We start from the raw sequence: 21,160 nt of genomic DNA, 5'->3' as shown, positions 1-21,160 counted from the left end.
AGTTAGCCTCGGTTGCTTCTAGGCGCCAACCGTTGCTTAGCAGGCGGTGGTGTTCTCGCAACTTACGACCGATGTTACCACTTGAACGTCGGTAACATCAACGTCAAACATTTTGCGAGAACGGCTCCCCGCGCCGTAGCCACCAGCTCAAAAGTTTGATGTGAAGGCGCAGAAACGTGGCAGATGAGAATAACCCTAACCCAGACTTTGGCAAATGTTAGTTTTGTCACTTGCTAGCCAAATCACATTCATCTCTCACAATTCAGCAAATGCAGACATTTTGTCATTGACTGCATATAAAGAACTAAATGTGGGTGGCACCAATTATCTGACTCCTGGCTATTCTAAACTGGGCAAAGAGGTGGAGCGTGAGGCAGCACACCCTCAAACCAGCCATGCCGTTATATCTATAACGTCTTGATATAATGTACATGCGTTAGAGTTAAGGTTAGCAATCGGGAAGTTAGGTAAAACAGTTTTTGTGTGAGGCTGTAAACATGTTTATTTGAGCTGCAAAGTTTCCATTTCAACATGGAGGTCATTGACAATTGGCTCGCTATCAGAGCAAGCCTCAAGTGGTCATTTAAGGAACTACAGTTTCTTGGCACTCGAGTGTTAGCTTATTTTCTCAGGTTGCTGCAGGAGCTCATCCCGGGAACTTAGTTGTTACATAGATACACGTGTGTATTGTTTTTAGCGTACATCTTGTTTCGACATGAAAATAAGAGCACGCAAACACACCGAAGTCGGAAAAGTAACTTCCCAAATACACTCCGAGAACAACTAGCTCTACACTTCACTACACTGCAGTTATTTACTGGCGACAATGCAGACCTGTTAGCTTGACAGCGTTCTTTATGCAGTGCTAAAGTACACGTTTAAAATCAGTTCTGCAGGGTTGTTTTACAATGTGTTGGCCAGGGAGCTAACATTGGTTTAATGAACCTCAGCTTTTCGTGTATTTTCCCAGATTTTCAAGTCGTAAATCTGTCTACGACAACTTAGCAAACTGTATATGTGCCAGGAGAAAAAGGAAAGCTACTTCCATAACTTCATCACCCTCTTCCTCCGTGGTCCCAACACAACTCCCGCTAACGCACCGGTTAACCACTAACTGCTTCTTTTTGTAGAGATCTTAATAAACCAAGCAAGGAACACTTATGTATGACGAAGCCAGCAATGTACCTGTTTTAAATTTCTCTTTGGATCTGTCAGTAGTAACTACCAGTGATTTGGAATTGAACCCTTGGCATGGATTTCCTTCCTCCCTTCACTTTGATCTTAAACTCTATTGACTGTCAGATCCATCCCTGAAACACCTAAGCTAACACTGATATCATTATCCTCCCAGTTCAATACGTCTCCTAGTGTTCGCCTCACCACATCCCTCTCTTCCATCTTCCGCTTTCTTCTTCTTCTCCTCGCTGCCCTGCAGTGTGTGTGATCTACTGAGCGAGCTTGTTTCCTCTCCTTCCCCCCCCCCCCCCCCCCCCCCACCCTTTATCTCTGCTTCCCTTCTCTTGCTCTCTTGGTTCAATTTAATTCACTGGGCTTTACTGACACGGCGGTTTAAGAAACCGAAAAAGGAGAAAGCAGGAAAGTCACCCACGTAGCCGGAGTGTTTCATCACAGTGACAACAATAATGGAAATGTCGACAACGGGAGAGAAATTAGAGTCAGGAGAATTAAAAAGATAGGGAGCAGAACATGCTTTCGTTCCCACTTCCTTAACTTCTTTCTTTCTTCCTGCCTTTCTCTGCTTCTTCCTGCATCTGTATGTTTTCCCTCCTCTCCCACCTTTTCTCTCATCTGCTAAGCTAGCAGGAAAAGTGTTTTCTGAATCTCTTGTGTCAGCACCACTGTCAAACCTACGCACCGCTTCCTAACTAAATATTATTCCTCCCCCCCCCCATCTCCTCCTCCTGTGTTTTGCAGACACTGTACATTTACACTAGTCCAACATTCACACATGTTGCTTTTCTTCTTTGTATCGTTGCTCTGTCTTCACCCCTCCAGGTATTGATTTTTTTGAACAACAATGGTTGAATCCCCACTCATACATAAAATAAATCATTTTCACCTCCTGTAACCCTCTTTCCTCGCTCGTCTTTTCTGCTTTTTTTTTTTTTTTTTTAAACTTAGTCATGCTGACCACTTCCTCTTTGCACACACATGCACACACCTTCCGGTTACTAACACCAGAGTAGTTCTCAGCCATTAGCTGAATGGGTGCTGACAGGGGAAGTTGTTAACACCAGCACTTACACACTCACGCACACCAACACAGGAAATTACTCTTGTCATTTGCACCTGCCGGCCACCGGCCCAGCGCGCTCGGCTTTCGCGCAGCTACAGTCGCCGCATGTTCCAAACTAATCACTTTTCAGAGGCAGAGTGTGTACATGACAGCCACGAAGAGATAAATCAATCATCCAGAACAACTGCTGCAAGCTACTGAGTCAGGGATTACGGGCTCGTACGGGCTGATAGAATGAGGCTGCTGTGTGACGGTGAGAAAGAAGAGTCTGGGTAGAGCGGTTCTGCTTTAAACAGGAAGTGCCTCTGTAGGTAAATGCTAAAAATAGGCCCGAAAGAATTCAATTAACAGGAAGGCAAGCGGTGAGATTGAGGTTCACATTCAGATAACTCAGCAATATTCTCAGATCAGAACTCGTCCTGCCTCATTAAAATCTTTCAGCTGCAAATGGGCCGCTTTGGAAAATTGTGAAAATCTGATTTAAAATTTCGAGTCGACTTTCATTACAATTAAATGCCTTTTCATTGTGAAAGAGAACAGAAAACTTTGTAACATTTGCTTTTGTTCCAACTTTCTTATCAAGCATGAGTTTTACTCATTGTTTTTTACAGGCTTACCATTGAAAGTTTCTCTCATACCTTATCCTATGTTCAGTCTACAGTATCAGTAGCAATCCAGCATGGACCTTGGTCAGTACCGAAGTATGCCCCAGATTATCTTGTAATGTGAGGCGTTCACAGACTTCCTCTTAAACCACTCGCAGATTGACCTGGGCGTTCCCAATTATTATGAACGTGTTTTATATTTAGGATTTAAAATCTGGATGATTACATTTGTAATTCCACGTAAGCCAATGAGAAGCAGGAATTTGCAACGACACAGATCCACTGACCAGATCCATTGAAACATTACACGTTGCTACGGTTAGCTACCAGGCTACTCGCCATGAAAAGTCTTGACCGCATCTCACCAAACATTTTGCCATCCACACTCCACCGGCTTAGCTGTCGCCTCTTTTCTTTCTCACTGCTTAGTATTAAAAAAAATTATAGAGTTGTATGTCTTGTTTTGGTTTGATTTGAGTTTGGCAAACCATGTCGCAGGTGCATTACCTACTGGACTCCAGTGCGGATCGGTAGATTTACAGCCCGTCATTGGTTTGTTTACATCCATTTTCCTGTGCGATAACGTGAGCTGGTGCGTTCAATGTTCTCTGACCTGGCAGTTTTCAAATCTTGCAGCGTGTGCAAGTTTGAGATTAGGGAGGAGAATATCTGTGAAGGTTGAGCTTGTGTGTGTGTGTGTGTGTGTGTGATGCCATCCTAACAGATTTTGAAACTCCTGTAGTCTGGGATCAGCATTAGGCGCTGTTGCACAGGGAGCATAATATGGTTTACAATAACAGATGCGGCTGTACTTTGAAATTCACTGTCACTTTTGAAATAGTGGGTCCATGATTCCATACTGAGACCGTAAAAGGCAAGCATCTCATTTTTTTTCAGCCAATCACCAGCAATTTATATCCTCTCTAGCTGGCTAGCCTTTTAAGATAATATTAAATATGATGGTCTGGCTGTATGAAAATAAAAATTACATTTTTGACTCAATGTTGCATTTAGTGGACACAATGCTGTCTTTGGTAACATTGCCTGGAGTAGTTTGACCTCCCTAAATCCAATAAATCATTGGACAGAATTGCTTACATTAGCAACAGGCTCACGTAGCAGCATCCAGGGCCACCTTGTCCACAAGCAGGGAAATATTATTCCTTAGATATTTGTGTATTTTAGCAGAGTTTGTTACCACCAACACAGTAACATGGATTTAGCCAAAGAATAGCTTGAATGCTACCATAGCTAGTAAGCTAGCAAGAACACGGATAAATGCAGTCCTTGCTCTTTAATTCAAAACAGCTTGAATAAACTCAACATATGGATAAAACCAAAGCACGACAAGCCTTCTGTGCCTGGTTACAGTTGCTAAGCTCTAATTGAACGCTTGTTGTTCAGGGACAAGGTTAGCGAACGGTCAAGTCTGCCGCCCCCTGAAATTCAGTTTGAAACATGTCTCTCCTGCTTTTCTCCGTCTCTTTCTCTGCGCGCATGACACCTTCCGTATGTTGATTTCTCTCTGCTGATGTTGTTACCGGAGTTCCTCATCAAAAATGCCCAGGTTTGTTTGGTTTTGCCCAGCTCATTTACATGAGTTGATTTCTCCTGCAGGTTTTGATGCTCTGGGAGACCTGTTAAAGCCTACAGTTCCCACGCACAGCGCACCTCCTCCTCCTCAAATGGCCATCCATCCCGGAGGAAAGCTGCTAGCCAACGACCTCGACTCCTCTCTGGCCAACCTCGTGGGCAGTGAGTTTGGAGAGACACGAATGTGTCAACAAAGAGAAATCCGCTCTTTCCCAGCCAGAGTAGAACACTTACATAACACATTGCCTGGCCTTTAGTATACAAACTGTAAACCATACTTCTTCTGTTATAACTCATATTTATTGAGCATACAACAACTAGAGCATGCAAGATGACACTAAAAAAACAAGTTCATACATCTCTTTTGCTTTGACATGGTTATATTACACTCTTTTTCATTTCCATTCTCATCTTTATAACAACAAGTCATGTGAAAATATCATCTACTGTACATGTTTAGCGTCTGTGCTCATTAGCAAACGTTCACACCTCCTTTCAATGGGAGTTTAAATTAAAACCCCTGAATGTTGCAAAGTAGAAAAGCGGGAATGAGAGAAGAAAGTCAATTTGAAGCGAAAAACCGTGTCTTAGACTGAAACACCTTCCTGTCTCTTTCTTTTAACCACGATCACTCAGCCTCTCTCTGTTTCTACGCCTCCTCAGATCTGCAGTTTGGTGGGACCCCAGCCAAGAAGTAAGTTTCTCGAGATGTGATGATGGCTTTCTTGTTGCGCTTGTAAGCCAGGTTTGACAATTTAAGCAGTGGCAGAAGATGTATGCCTTCTAGTTGTACTTGTCTCTGCCGTTTCCTGGCAACAAGAGTTTCAGAACAAAATCACATTTATCATAAAGTGTTTAATGAGTTTGTGACAAAGTGCTTCTGTAAAGGAAAAAGAATTACATTATGTTTTTGCAGCTCTTGCAATATTGTGAGTACATAAAATTCTTGATACACCGCATGGGGAATTTAAAAAATGAGAGTTTAAAGAAAAGGAAAATTCCCCCAGTGTGGTTGTGTTTGTGGTGTTGTAGGATTAAATTGGCCTCAGGTAGAGCAGGTGAAAATATAAAAACCTCCAGACAGTGAGCTCGTTCTGTTTCTCTGTTTTCCGTCTACAGGCCAGAGATGCAGTGGAACCAACCTGGAGAGAAGAAGCTGACCGGTGGCCAGAACTGGCAAAACAAGACCATGTCGACAACACAGTGGGGCCCTGCACCCATGGCACCACAGCCCATGCCTGTACAACATGTGGTAAGGACACAGAAACACACTTTGGACATGTTGTCGTGAGCTGCACAACCTGAGAAAGAACCCGCCAAGGTGTTTGTAAGTCCTGAAAGTCAGTAAATCACTGCGGTTTATAACAATTTCTTCTTTTTATGGTTTTGGGCACCATTCTTATTATTAATAATAACTTTGAATTCGCTTTCAGAGATTTATGACTGTTGCTACATTGGTAATAAGATGTCTAGCCCAGCAAGAAACAGGAAATCTGCAAGCTAGCCAAACTTAAGCTGCGTTCAAATGAAACTTTGTCAGCTTGTGTTTACAACATGGGAAGTTGTGTACACAAAATACTTGGTGTTAAGTGGTAACATCCGCCATAAGCCATGGGAACGCCACTACTAGAAAACTGTTTCCACTCTGAAGCCACTCAGGCTAACAGTTTAGCAAGCTAATGAACGGCTAACTCGATGCATTTTGAAACCTTTGGGAATATCAACATTTCCCTCAAACATGAAATTACCAAGAAAACATGATTCGTGAGGTCAGCTCCATTTGAAGGCAGCATTACTTGGAAAGGGAAAACGAAGACTAACGGTGAACAGACGATCCATGTTGTCGTTTTTAAGCATCCATCACCGTGTAGAGGCCGCCTACCTGGTTCCAGATTCCAGAAATGATGCCCAAAACTATGAAAACGAGACTCAAGTTGTCATAAACCAGAGCTATTCTTTATGAGACTTTGTAAACATTTCTGAAAAGCAAATGTTCCATGGTCAAGTCTTTAATTTTCAAGTTAAATTCAGTGTTAAATATGTTAAAAAAGCAACGCTGCTTTGCTAAGGGGTAGTTGGGTTAGCTTAGCTCGCCACAGTCACAGGAAACAACAAATCTGACACTCTCCAAATGTTTCAAAACCATCCACTTACTATTAATTGTAATTAACCATTCATATTGTAACTCATTTTGTGTTATCTGTGAGATTAACAAAGTATAAAGGTAACAATTTTGCTAATTTACGTACAGTTATGTATGACTATGGTTAGCATAGCATAAAGACTTATGGCTAACCTGGTTCTGTCCAAGTTGAACTAAAACGTTTAACCCAAATGTTTGTGAAATTCACTTTTCTGTCAAATTAAGATTTAAAATGCTTCCAAACACCTTGCCGATAGACCAGACCTGAAGCTGTCCGTGTGCATGTCAGTGCGTTGTTCTGAGAGTTTCGTTACGTGTGAGCACATTAACTTGATGCAGTAAATAGCTGCCAGTGCATGCTGAGTGTGTGGTTAAATGTGTGTGTGTGTATGTATGTGCGGTCGTGTGTGTGTGTGTGTGCTGATCTTGGCAGCTACTGATTGTCCTCCTGATCTCTGCTCTGCAATTTCTGGCTGACGACGACAAACTGTCACTAACCCTCCGCTTCCTCTCTTCCTCTCCCTCTCCTGTTGATCCTCTCTTTCTGCCTCTCTCTCTTTCTTCCCTCGCTGTCCCCTTCACCCCTGCTGTCACTCTCTCTAATCTCTCCTTCCTGCCCCGCTCGTTCCTCTTCGTGCACTTCTCCCCCCCCCCCCCCCCGTTTTGCACCGTCATCCACTCGTCTTCCTTCCTGCCTTCGCTCGCGCTCTGTTTTATCGCGGCTCGGCTTTTGCGTTGTCATCTGCTCAACCTGTTTTCGCCGCACTGCTTTTGACATCTGCACGTCGGTATTGTGACCCTGTGTTCTTTTTTTTTTTCTATTTACTTCCTCTGCTTACGCTGTTGTTCTAACCTCTCTTCCACTTTTTTCTATCCGTTGTCTTTTTCTCACTGTCTTCTTTGTTCTGTTTCTCATTCTTCCACCTTGCCACTGTTTCCTGCGTGCTTCCCTCACCTTCATCCTCTTCTTATTTCTTCCCTCCCCCCATTCTCGTACCCTCTCACCTGGTCTTCTACCTCACCATACCTCTTTGCATCCCTCTTTCACCACCTCCCTCTCATTTTCTCGCCTTCTGTCCTGATCACTTCTCATCCCCTCTCTCCTTCTTTGCCTGCCTCCCTCCTCTCTGTCTCTCTCTGTCTTTTGTCCCTTTTCCTTGTTGCGTCCTGATGCAGAATGGAATGTTCTATACTAGTTATGTAAGTACTTATCTCTGTTTAGTAAGACAAGTCTTAACAAGCTGCTCTGAAACCCCTTCCATCCAACCTCCTCCCTCGCCATCTCCCTCTCCATCATTTGCTCTGTCACCTCGTCTTTTTCCATGTGTTTCTTGGAGACACTTGTTTAAAAAGAATTTGCGGCTTTGCTAGCCCGGTTTCCACAAATAACCTTCTTATCTCTGTGCTACAAGCTAATTGCCTCTGCAAGTTATGTAAGCAAATCGACCGATAGCAGGCAGTCACAACGTGGTGCCATGTTTCCGACCCTCACCCCCCCTGCACTGTATTTTTCTGAATCAGGACAGCTTTATTTGTCGCTCATGTTTTGGGTGATTGTGACATCGCCCGAAACAAAAATGAATTCATTCAGCAGTTGCGCTTTGTGCGCAGAGCCCGTTTTATTTTATCCCGCGGAGCTCCATCGTTGTCCAAAAGCTGTTAAAGCATAAAGGAAACGCACTGTTGCATCCTGTCACAACTAATACGTGCCATGTAGTTTGGATAGAGTCACACTGTAGGTGGGCATGACGTCCTTGAGAGTATTTTTGAAGCTCAAAGTGATGTCTCAGGCCGCCGCCATCTTGGCCAAGCCTGTCTCCGCCTAGCTCCTGGTTCATTTAAAAATGGGGAAATAGGGGGAGTTGTATGAGCGCAACTGAGAGGGGACAGTGAGTTCGAGGCATGCAGCTAGCAACCTGAAACTGTACCTGCCTGTCACTCAAAGCTTCAACACCCTTAATTATGTACGCATTAAAGGCCTGACATAACTGACGGCACCACCATACAGTTGTCATAAATGGAGAATTTATCTATAGATGTCAAAAGTCTTTATCCGCCAGGCTGTAAACATATTTATTTCTGCTGTGAAGATAAACATTTCAACAAGGAGGTCTATAGGGATTGACTCACCTTTGGAGCCGGCCCCCAAGTGGTTGTTCAAGGAACTGCGCTTATTGTCACGTCCTTGTCTGTACTTGCTTGAACAGATTCAGAAAAGTATTTATTTTTTATTGCACAAAATCACCTCACACACTGTCTTTGCATGAATTGAAAGTTCTTCCTGCTCTACATATGTTCAAATACTGGTTTCTGTAGGTTTAATTGCACAATTCCTTTTCATTTTTACATGAAATGACCACTACAACATAATAATTATTTATTTTAGAAGTTCTAGATGTAAAATATTGTGGTGCTACAGTCTCATTTGATAGTCCTGTGTGCTTTATGGGATTTTTTCGGACAGCAGCGCTTCTTTGTGAGAAAATGTTTAAAGGCATTTTAAAGGGTGAAGTGATCGTCGTTGGCATTTCTGCGTCGGCTCTATTTTTAGCCCCCTTTAGGAGGATGCTGCAAATGCACTGTGTACTCTACTAGCTGTGTTACTGAGCCCTTTTTAAAACGAAACTATACCCACCTTTGTGTGCTCGTTGTTTAATTCTCCTAAATAGGGCCATAATGTCGTGAAATGAATGCCAAACCGACAAATATTGGCTGCGACTTTTCTCGTTTCTCGCTGGCGGGCAAGAAGATAAATTACCTGTGGGGATTAATTCACAACACAATAACAAATTAGGTGGCGTCCCCCTCCCCTCCTCAGCCGCACATACTAAAATGCCCTTTTCCTTCCAATATGATGCAAGACAAAAGTCCCTACGTGGTGTTGTCAGCAGTGACCGCCATCCTACCTTCAACGTACATTTAGCAAGACGAGCAGCACAAAAACATGCATCAGCTTTGATCAAATAAAGCTCAGAGGCAGAGTATACCATGAAAAAACCCTTGTTTCTATGAAAAAAGAATAGATATTATTCCTGATTGTTAGCCTTTGCAAGCCCAGATGTGATAAATAAGTGATAAGAGCGAGTAGAAAGAGTATCACTTCACAGTTAACAGTGCAGCAAGAAATACACTGTCATGCAGCACACATTGTAAGTAAAACATTTGAGATTTGAGATTCAAGACTGCAGCGGTCTCTGCTGACTTGTTACTTAAAATGTCAACTATAGAGACGCAGCAACGCGTTTCACTCAGCTAACCTTCACTCGACCTAGCAGACGACTTAAGGTCAGAAGTTTGGCTCAGAGAAGACGCAGAAAGGAGAGCAGACTGCGAAGGGAATAGCAGAAGTTCAGCCGTGAAGCTCTGAATGATAGATGGAGAGGAATTTTAAAAAATGAACACACTGGGAGACGGCAGCGGGTAAACAGACAGATATAAACCGATATATGGGAAGCATGATGCATTGATGGGTCGACGGCTGAGACAGGTGGACAAAAGAGAAAGTGTAGCGCTGCATAAACACCACCTCACCTTCTGTTTGTCTTTCCGACATCTTAAAATGACCCTCGCAGCCGCACAAAACAGACAGACAGACCGACCCGGACAACCTGAAGACAGCCGCTTATTAACAGGCGTTTAAGGTACAAATGACAGTGAGGTCAGTTTAATCTCTAATCGGAGTTTCAAAGACTAAAACCGTGAAACGGGTGGTGTACTACGGCGTGAGCATTAAACGTGTTTTGGCCGAATTGTGTTGTTTACTGGCAGCTCCCAGATCAATCTGATCCATGTTTATGATCACAGCTCTCTCTACAGGGGCCGGAATTAAAAGCAGATGCGGCTCGATCGCATCGATCGCCTTCTTCGATCGGTTCACCTTTCCCTTACACCTCTTAGCATAAAATCACTTCTTCTGCTTATGTTCCCTTCAATGCTAGTGTTTTAAATTGCTTTGGCTCTGTTTTTACAGCAGCTTCAAAATGCTGCAGTCCTCAACATCCCACACAGCACACAAAACTACCAAATGAGGTAATGCATCATGCTGCAAGGCTTAACACAGCACCGCAATATCGTGTATACTGTATATCTCAAAAGAAGTGTTCTGATCCAAAAACAGCCCGGAATGGTCATTTTAGTAACCAAACAGTAATTAAGTGTGTGGTTTAACTTGGAAAAGTTGGTATTTGAGGACATTTTATTTAACTACACAATATGAGCTCAATTTACGCAACTTAAATTAAGAAAATCAGCAACTTACTGCTACTCTTAATATAATAATAATAATTCTTCTTAAACCGCATACTCCGGGTCGTAAAAGAAAGTGTCAAAAGCTTGAGGCTGCCTTCAAAAGCGAATCAGTCCCCATCGTCCTCCAAGTTAAAATGTCCAACTTCACAGCAGAAATGAAAACATTTACAGCCTGATACACAAAAGGGCAAAAAGTGATGCATGATTAAAGGCGTGGTTGCTTTGAGCTCTAAGCACCTTCAGCTAATTTTGACTTAGCCGGGAGTTCTGCGGGGTCAGGCACAGCCAAGATGGCGGCGGCCAGAGGTGCCACGCTGGGCTTCAGATTGCCTCTTTCAGTGCTTCATAGCTTTATATACGGTCAATGAAGTGTCCACCATGAATAAAGGTGACTAAAGCTACTTCTCTACTTAGGTTAAAAAAGACATGTTTGTTGTTAGAAAGTTGTACATTTTTCCAAAAAAGTAAAGAAAATAAGCTGAAATAAAATTCTAATTCTCTTTTCACCACATGACAACTAAACAAAAATCAGAAATTGCCCTGAATTAATGAGCAAATATGTCATAAAAAGGAGAAATTCTTGTGGCTCCTGAAACTCTTTTTATGAACCAACTAGTATGAGCAGGCTTCGATGAAAACATTGATTAAGGTGTCGCTGCACAAGCAGCAATTAAAGGATAATGCTAGGTTTACGTTTTGCCCATAAAAATCTCAACCCACCCTTTGCTTCGCCTTGATTAATGTAATCCATCATTTTGTTGAGGTAATAAATGACTTTGCTAAACAACTAATTACTGCTGTTTTCCTTTCTGTGTGTTGAACTCTCAGCAAAAAACCAAAACATCCATCTGGAGATATTCAGCTCGAGTTTTAATACTACCATAACTGATCATGGCTTTATGAAGTTAAGAATGCCACAGTTGTCTCATTTACAGTGACGCATTAGGTCCGTGAAGGCAGCATTGTGCTTCTACAGGTTGATTTTAAGGGCTTTCTAAAAACGTTGGGGCTTCCGGGTGAAAAGGCTAACCTGCAGGAGAGCCGACAGTCATGAAATACAGTACAATTAAATGTGAAAGGGAGGAAAAGTCACACCGGTGTCATTCTGTAACATCTGCAAATGCTAGCAGGTATTCCCGAGCATTTTTGCATTCTAAAAATCTTCAGACCTACACCTGTTCATATTAATGCTGCTGTATGTATAGATCAGTCACCGTCGTGCACACAGGCACTCTATCCTTCCTCCACCCGTCTCATCTTGTAAACCGATTTTCCCCCCGGGAGGTTCACCGACACCGTACTGTGCCACAGACACTAACGCCTATAAATCACCAATTTGTCGAGCAGAAATCGTCTGCTTTGATGCGGATATGCGTGGGTTGTAAACAGCGGCCTTTTTTAGATTTGCCCGTCGCGTTGAATTTGAGCCCATTCAGCCGTAGTGGATTTGATTTGTGGAGTAAGCGGGGCAGGGCCAGACACTGTCCTATTGAGCCACCCCTTTTAACGCAGTGGTAATGATTGCTCCCAGTGGGAATCCGCTAAGCACCTCGGCTGCATGCTGCGTTGTTGAGCATTAAATGTATTCTCCGTGCACATACAGTAGGCTCCAGCTACTTTATCCATTGTGTGAGACTCTAGCTCTAAAATTCAGTCTTTCCTGCTGTTTCATGACTGACAATAGCCATAGAACGTTTGCCAGGTGCTTTCTTTTTATATTCTTGTTGTTCCTTGACTGTCATCTGTTTTTCTTCCAGGCTCCAGCGCCCATGGCTTTCCCCATGACCACACCGCAAGTGCCTGTGTATGGAATGGTGAGTATGCAGAGATACAAGAGCACAAGCACTGACACAAGTATTTTAATTACCAGTTTATGTGCTGTTCTTCAAATGCCATGTTTTGTCAAATCAGTTTATAGACTGTCTGAGGAATGATTCCAGTATATAATATCCAGAACAGAAGCAGTTACACACTACACTTCTTCCACCTGGCAGGTTTCTTTGTACTCCCTCTCTACCAGAGATTTTCCGATACCTTTTTTTTTTTTTTCTTATCCCAGTACCAGTTCCAATGCCTGGACTTTGCGTATCGACCAATATAAAGTACCATTCCAGTGAAGAAGAATTAATTTCATGGAGTGTGAGCTTTCCACAGGTCTGCAGTGTTATATACACTGGAAAAACGTAGTATTGAATTGGCGCATAGACTGGTGTACTCTCTGACGGAGCAACTCTGCTTCTCTGTCTCTGCACCTTTCTTTGTTTATTTCATACATTTGTTCTGGTTTTGCGTCACCGTCTCTGATTTTGGCTGCGTTTACATAGACAACACTTCCTCCACCTGATGGAAATGATTTGAGACGTCTGTTTACATGGACGCTAAATAAACAAATCTGATTTGATTTGTGTGTTTACATGTGCCAAAACATCCTACATCTATCACAATAGAACTTTATTGACAAAGTGTTCCTGCCGCTCTGGAGCGCTGAGTCTGCCGCAAATGTAACACAAGACTTTTTTCCAATATTGCTGAGCGCGTCGATTCCGGCGTCGTTCATCTTTTTTAGAAACTTGCCTGTACGACGCGTTGTTTTGCTACCTCCATGTTTCTGTCCTCCTGGAAGCTGGTCACTTGATATTTAAATGAGCGGAAAGAATGGATTTATTCCAGCCAGAGAGAAACGATCAGATCAGGCTTTTCAAATGGTTCAGGAGCTAATATTTTCCTGTTGAATATATTATCAAAGGTTTACGCCACCCCTCTCAATCTGATTTAAAAATTCCATCTGATTTAGGTGGTTACACCTGTTGTGTTTATTGGTGGAATATAAGCGTCAGTGTATACGCTGCAGCTGATTAGTAAAGAAACTCATGTAAAAGACACTCTTTTCAAATCTCATCTATCGCTATCTCATTCTGTTTTGTATTTTTACTTGGTTTTGTAAATGTATCTGTGTGTGTGTTACCTCTCTCCAGGTCCCTCCCCAGATGGGTCAGATGGGTGGGGTACCTGTGATGGCTCCTCAGCCAATGATGTACAACCAGCCTGTTCTCAGACCCACTAACCCCTTTGCACCCATGCCCGGAGCTCAGGTAACTCAAACGCCTCCCAACAATCAGATGGATTTGTGGATTTACACACACTAAACACTTCATAACTTAACGACTGGTTCACTTACTCACAGTGTAAAAATACAGCTCTCTACCAGGTTTTATGTCCTGTTTGTTATAAGTCATAATGTTGAAATAATTCAGTATGAAAATGTCTGTCAAGTCAATATGTTTTGAGTCCAAAATAATTTATTGGACTCAATTTATTGGGTCAAAAATAAGAAGAAGGGTTCATTATCTCCAAATGTTTTTTCCTGTGATCATTTAAAACAATTTGTTTGCAAAAAGATGTGAAAAAATGTTTTAAGCCCAGTTAGTTTTGTTGAAGAATCAGTACAAAAACTCTGACTCAAAATGATTAAGAGCAACAAATGAATGGAAGTCAATAGGAAACCAAAAAAAGATGATGAGGCATTTTAAAAAGCCTGGCGGGATGAAATTATTCCATAATTAAAACAAATGTACAGCTTGTTCAGCACGCATGTTGTGTTTTTATCTTGCCCCAGCTGCAGCCTTGTTCATCATCTTGTTTTAATGTGTGTTAATTCCTGTTGAGAAGTTTGTTGCTGCCGTCTGAGCAAAGCGGTGTTAACTGATCAAAACAAATAATTTCCTCTCTCCCTTTTCACTATTTCCTTTTCTATTCAGATGCAGTTTATGTAATTCAGTCAGGGGGGAAGCAGAGTGCCAAAAGCGACAAACAAACAGCAAAAGAAAACACACAAGAGGATGATCAGATGGACGGAGGAATGATTTGATCAAGCTAAAAAAAAAGAGACGGACAGACGACAAGATAACCGACCGACACCAAAACTCATGTTGGAATTAGGAGAAGATGACAAAATGGAGGATGGAAGGATGTAGGGACGTGGTGGGGAAGATGTCATCCAGGCCGGTTGTTGTCTGAAACAACTCCTTGTGTGTGTGTGCGTTGCTTCTCTCTGTTATCGTCTGATTTGTGTTTTAAATCGATGGAGTGATGTTTCAGGAGAGGGAATATGGACGAGTTTGAAAGAGGGGAAGAAAAGATGGAGGAGAAGAGAGGAGCAAAGGAGGGGATTGAGGAAATCCTACCTCTGGTTTTCAGTCAGGATGTTTAATCTGACTGTTGTGAGTGTCTCTGCTGCAGAATTAGCTTTATTTCATACTGGTGCTATTTCGTCCTCTCTGTGTTACTGTCCGCCTGCAACTCGGGGGCATTTAAGAGAGGACAAGGGTTTGTTTAGTGTGTGTGTGTGCAAAAATGAGTGTGTGTGAGTTGTTTCAGACAATACCTTCACAACCGACCTCCTCTCCATCCCCACCCTTGTCCGCTGTCTGCGTCCACGACTGTCCACCCGGCGAGAGATTTAGTGGCGAATCTTCTCAAGTGTGTTTCCTGTAATTTTCCGCTCTGTTGGGATACCTTTGTATTTTTCAGTCTCTATTTCTTCACCAAACTTTCCTGAATGTTATCGGGGCTTGTACAGCGATTTGTTGAAGCATTTGTTAATAGTAGTTGAGCATTTGTTGTTATGGGTTTTGAGCTAAAGTCTTTGTTACTCATTCTGCATTGTTTCCTTCTTCTAAAGCTACAGATACACACAGAGAGGCAGGGATTAGCGGTGAGAACATGCTACAGATGGAACAGAACCTAACTTTTTCTCAAAAGTACATTTCTCTCAAGGCCAAGTCACACCAGAAAGTTTCCCAGCAAAATTCATACATTTGTATTTGAATTATTTGATTCTAGAAACTTGATTTAGCTGGTAAGCTAACTCCTAACGCTCTAGTTAGCCAACTAGTAACATGCTAGTAGGAACACTTTTGTCCTTCTTTGGGGAGGACTTATATCCCTTGGAATTATAATTAATGGAATTGTGAATCATTATTTTTTTTTTTTATTGCTAGCTTTCTATCTGTTAGCAAGTTTGTTAGCTTGTTCACCAAAGAGAAAATAATACTGCCTTCAAATGGAACTCATGATCTTGTTGGCAAGACATGGGAAGTTAAGTTCACACAATGCTCTACGTTCAACTGTAAGTCGTGAGAACCACCAATGCTAGGCAACTGTTGGTTTCCAGTAGCCAACAAGGCTAACAGTTAGCAAGCTAACAACCAGGTAGCATAATTTACGAAATGTGTGATGAAAGGAGGAGACTGTTGGCAATATCAACATATCAGCATTTTCTGACATATTCTAAAACTAAAAAGACAATTTGATATGATGAAAACTTTAGATTAACTTATCATCCAACTCCGCTGTGTCTAAAAATGTTGGTAAAACTGCCACAAATTTTGACTTTGGATCTTACTGAAAAATTCCACATTTGAAGGCAAACTTGACAAATTTCAGTGGATATCTTGAGAAAACGTTGCTAATCGTGGCTAATTCTACAAACATTAGTTGTTTTAATCCTGGTGTGACGAGGCCTTGAAGCAGTCAGACTTCTGTATGATTATCTTGACATTTTTGGCTGTTGCCAGTTTTGGGAGATGGTAAAATTTAACAAAAGGGTATTTCTATTTTGCATAGCCCGTTCACTGCCTGACAACCTGTGTGTATCTGTTTGTCTGTGTTCATGAGCTCACCAACCAGATTCAGAGTTTCTAAAATAAGAGCTTTCTCATTAGGTACAGCCTTTTGGCCGATCCATGTGTTGTGCCAATGACTGATGACAGCAGCACTGAGCGAGTGAGTTAAATGTTACTGAACCAAGTTGAAATCACTTTAAATTGCACTGAATCAAAGTGAGCGGCCGTAAGCGCGACTCTGTCCGTGTGGAGAGCCAAACGACAATGAACTCGTGGCATCGCCTTCGCTCTGGGGTTCCAAGAAATACTGGGGACGAAATTCGACTCACGTCAAAAGAGGTCGTGGTCGTTCCCTAGCCAAAGCATCCGTCCCCCATGAGTTTGACTGTTTGTGTATTTGTGCATATTGCATTTCGGTGTGTGTCCACATGTATGCTTACTCACTTGTTTTTTGTTTGTTTTTTCCATTGAGGGCTATTTCTGAGGGTCACGTTATAATCCAACCTTTGAGCCAACTGGTTTGACACGAGATGTGCTTGGATTAGTTTTTTCTAAAAATCTAAATTTTGTTGCAAAAAAAATGCACACGCAAAAAATGTTGCACTTAAGCGGCTCTCCTGCCGTCAGTAGAGCTGTTTCCAGTTTTTCTGGTGTGAAAAAGTTGAGAAAGAGATTTGAAGTTTGTAGAGATAGTTTGGGGTTTTACTATAGAACACGTTTGTCTAATCTACCAGCCACTTTGGCGGGTAACTAAAACTTAATCTCCTGCCATTCTAACATGAACTTTTTTTTAGTCCCGTCCCTGGTCCCCGTCCTGCATCTCCACCCATCAGTGATAGTCAAATATCGAACTCATCATTCATTCTGCTGTGAAATCTCTAGAATCTCGCTTCAGTTTCTTCTGGTCTAGTCGGTCTATATCTAGAATGCTTTTTTAGCCTGTTTCGTCACTGTATGTGTAGATATGTAAAAAAAATAATAGTTATAATACCCAGTTCCTGTCTAGATTGTCTGCGCCTACCCATCACTGTCGCTGTTGGATAGATATGCTCATAGAAGCTTCTCGTTGCCGTCTTGTGTTAGCTTAGCCTCTCTCCATAGTATCCCCCAGAAACCCGCGGAAGACCTCCGCCAGCAGGTTTTCTCACCTCCTCCTCTCCTCCGCCAGTGTCTAGAAACTATAGCTCTGTATCTTTCTTGATGTCTCCGTCTTTTAGCTGTAGTTGAAACCTTTCAGAGGCTCTCAGGCTTTGTGGTTCACGTTTCTCAAGCTTTCTTCTCGCTGTTAACATTGCTTCAGTGTTTGGTAGATAACTTCCACGTCTTTTTTTCCCCCCGTCTCGACAACCGTCCATCCGCCTCCCGCTACGATGTCAGCAGCCTACAAACTGTCTCTGACCAGATCTAGACAGCGAATCACGTGCAGGTGTTTTGTAACAAAATGGGAGATACAAATGGTGCTTTTCCAGTAGTCCAAGCAGTTTTTAGCAGGATAAAATCTTCAGCTTAATGCTGGAAAGTTTGACAAGAGTCAGCCAACTCTTGTTCAGTTTGTGTTTAGTGGGCATAGGGGAATCCTGGGACAGTTGAGCAGAGTTCTAGGCTCTGTTAGACTTCTGAAGATGTCATTGAAGGGTTTTATTGGTAACCAGCTGTCATGCACACTTCCTGAATCTCAGCAACATAGCATAAGTCAGGAGTGACTTTTTAGCAGAGCATAGGAAACTAAACTGACCTTCACGTCTTTTATTATTGGCGTCCACCTTGTCCATTTACGTCAATAAATCCAAATTCTTTCAGGTGTATGTTTTTTTTTTTTTGTTTTTTTTTTTAAAGGCTCTCCAAGTTGGGATGGGCTGCCCCCTTGTGGACATGTACATTATAGCAGCAGTTCGCACAAGTATAAAACCAAGGCATGCAATTTGCTTGCTTTCACTTTCTCAAGACACAACTTGAGAAAGGACATATGATTTTGTGTCTGGCCCCATATATTCTGTTTCCCTCTGTGGAGCATCCATCCTCACATTCTTAGACTCTCGAAAAACTATTAAGGGATGCTTCCGCTTTGGCACCAATATGAGATCAGATCATGGTTTATATTTATTCTTGGACAGCTGTCTCACTGTCGCTAATTTTGTGCGATAAATTGGCACCGCTTCAGTGGCACTGATCTGGAGTCTGGTCATCATAACCCGGATCTTAAAGCAATGAATCCAATCAGACCTAACTGGAGCTCCGATGGTTCCTGATGTTTGTAATGACCTCATTAGAAAAGAAAATGGATTGGCTTTGGTAGGAAGAACAAGTGAGGATGAGACGATTCAAAAATGAAAAATTCATGTTTTAGCTGAGCTCTTTCCTTTGTTCTGTTACTAGTTTTTCTTTCCCTTTTTACGAAACTTAGCATTTCTCTGCATGGAATCCAGTCCTGCTTGTTGCGACGAGGTTTTCTTTGTGTGTCTGAAGTGGTTTCAAAATGTTCAAAATGTTTGAGTGAGCATAGGAAAGGAGATAGCTGGGGTATTTGGGGGGTAAATGTCACTGGCTCGTCTCTTTAGCGTGCCAGCAATTATCACAGCTTTATCATATAGGTCATTTTGTAATTAAGGGAGGAGTTCTGGCCGAGCATGCAGGCTCTTTCTTCGGCCCTCCCCTCCCTCAAATTCAGACACGTTCTCACGTTTTACGGCTCGGACGTTCCCGCTGTTTTCTGGTGTTGGCCACTGACCCGGTGCATCTGGCATCAGTCCGGGGATCGGCCTCGTGGCTACGTATCAGAGCTTCTCTCAGTTTTCAAAGCTGCTACCGCCTCTCTGCATTGTTGTAGCATGAATCTAGTTGGAGAAGGACACGCAGATAAACCTTGATGTCATATTAAAATGTGTCTGCTGAGGGCCGAGTGCGTCAGACGTTTGGAGAGCAGAGCCATCTCTCCTTCTTTCCGGGGTCAGTGAGTGCATGGTTGTATCGTTGTCGGTGTTTGTTGTCCTTTTTTTTTCTCCAAAAAAGCATGAAATGACAGTAACGGTGATGATGATGATGACGATGATAAATCCTCTCCTCTTGTTGTCCCTGTTTTTTAAACCGTATCGTCTGTCAGGCGACGACGCGACGGGACAGACAGACCCGACTTTTTGCCGTCCACGACAGCAGGTTCATTACTTCTTCTGACTGAATCTGACAGACGTTCGCACCGCCGACGAACGAGCCGCCGTAGCAGAACAGAGCGCCAAACTTTTTTTTCTTTCACGTCTCCCAAAGATCTCTCATTTGTTACTCGCGGCGCGCACAGCCTCGGTGGCGGGCCTTTGTGCGCCGCCTGTGGGCGTTAAGAGTCAGAACCCCACAAGGTGACAGGAGGCCGTTGAACAGGCGAGCCTCCTCGTTTTTGTCAGCGAGTCGTTGAATCAAAGATCTCCTGTGCACGTTCCGTTTTTTCTACATCTGTGTTTTTTGGTAAGAACCCTCGGATTGCTGCCTCACTATACTGTACATAGACGAACACACACAGTCACACAGCAACACAGAGCTTACAGACATACTCTCATAATCTGCGTTATTTTTCATTTATTTTTCTGAACATGGAACATATTAGCGTTATTACAGCAGTATATTGGTATGATTACTATCGGTGGGGGCGGGCTAAACAGACAGACGATGCAGATTTCGAGGGCTGCAGACCTCCCCGTACATCAGGATCAGCCATGAATTCTCAGTGATGCCAAATTTATTTTTCAGAGCAGAGTACACCTTTTAATCTGTCTCTTCTCTTTCTCTTTCTCTCTTCTGTCTCCTCCCCTACCCCCCATCTCTTTGTACATTTTTTTCTATTTATTTAAAGCAGAAATATATGGATTGTATCAAGCATGGAAAGGCAAACAAATGTTACAGCTGACAAAAAAATCACAGGCTTTTATTTTACAGCAGTATCTTTGTTTATTCTAGGGATTTGTTTCTTTCTCTTTTTTCGAAGAAATAAAAAGTCATTTTCCATTCCTAAACGCCGCGTCTTTGAGTGTTTTCTTGATAGTTGCCGGAAAGTCTACAAGCTCACCGAATGTTCTTCAAAGTCTCTGGATTATGAAAAATTCAAGGTTTTGAAAATGTCAAACAGTGAAGCTGGTGAGTTTTAATTGCAGCACCGCAGGCCTTGGGAATGCGTTTTCATAAGTCAGCCTCTTCTAGTGAGATCTCAGCCCTCGTTTTAACTCATCCAGTATAAAACCGAACATTTTTTTCACTTGTACAGTTTCTTAAATTTGAGTTGACTGGTTTGACAGTCTCTTTTTAAGCTTGTTCATTCGGATAAAAAATTACTTCTCAGTTTTAAAGCTCACATTAACAGTCACCCAGATGTAGTTACTGATGGCATACCTTTACTTATGCAACTAAAGCCTTAAATGAGGGACTTTAGTCACAGGCAAACTACATATAATTTTATTTTCCAAGTAAGTTATTTGCAAGACAATTACTCTTCCTCACAAGTTACCTCAGTCCAGTCGACCCATGTTCCACTACTCCTAAAAAAAACAAACATGAACCAATTCTAAACACTGCAGCAGTGCTGTGAGCTTGATTTAAAAGGTGTTATATGTAGCATTTTAGCATCGGGAAATCAAATGTAAGTTATTGTTGAGCCAAGAAAGTTCAGTAACTGCAAAGAAATAAATCTACGACTCTGGGTGTACTT

At 42.3% G+C, this 21,160-nt stretch overlaps 1 protein-coding gene across 3 annotated transcripts in view; it reads left to right on the top strand.

The window, feature by feature from the left end:
- Positions 1–20,465, top strand: part of LOC311494131 (phosphatidylinositol-binding clathrin assembly protein) — an 88,429-nt gene extending 67,964 nt beyond the window's left edge. For 2 of the 3 annotated variants that reach the window (XM_084553026.1, XM_084553024.1), the window contains 6 exons: positions 4,480–4,617; positions 5,092–5,149; positions 5,575–5,707; positions 12,604–12,660; positions 13,822–13,938; positions 14,605–20,465. In XM_084553026.1, the coding sequence (XP_084409152.1) occupies positions 4,480–4,617; positions 5,092–5,149; positions 5,575–5,707; positions 12,604–12,660; positions 13,822–13,938; positions 14,605–14,619 (518 nt within the window). In that variant the 3' untranslated portion in view covers positions 14,620–20,465. The remainder of the gene's footprint in view (positions 1–4,479; positions 4,618–5,091; positions 5,150–5,574; positions 5,708–12,603; positions 12,661–13,821; positions 13,939–14,604) is intronic. The other variant, XM_084553025.1, reaches the window with a different exon arrangement.
- The last annotated feature ends 695 nt before the right edge of the window (positions 20,466–21,160 follow it).

This window comes from Chelon labrosus (assembly GCF_963514085.1).
Source record: "Chelon labrosus genome assembly, chromosome: 1".
Classification (NCBI taxonomy): Eukaryota; Metazoa; Chordata; class Actinopteri; order Mugiliformes; family Mugilidae; genus Chelon; species Chelon labrosus.
The sequence above is the reverse complement of the archived record's forward strand: the minus strand, read 5'-3'. Positions and strand labels throughout refer to the sequence as shown.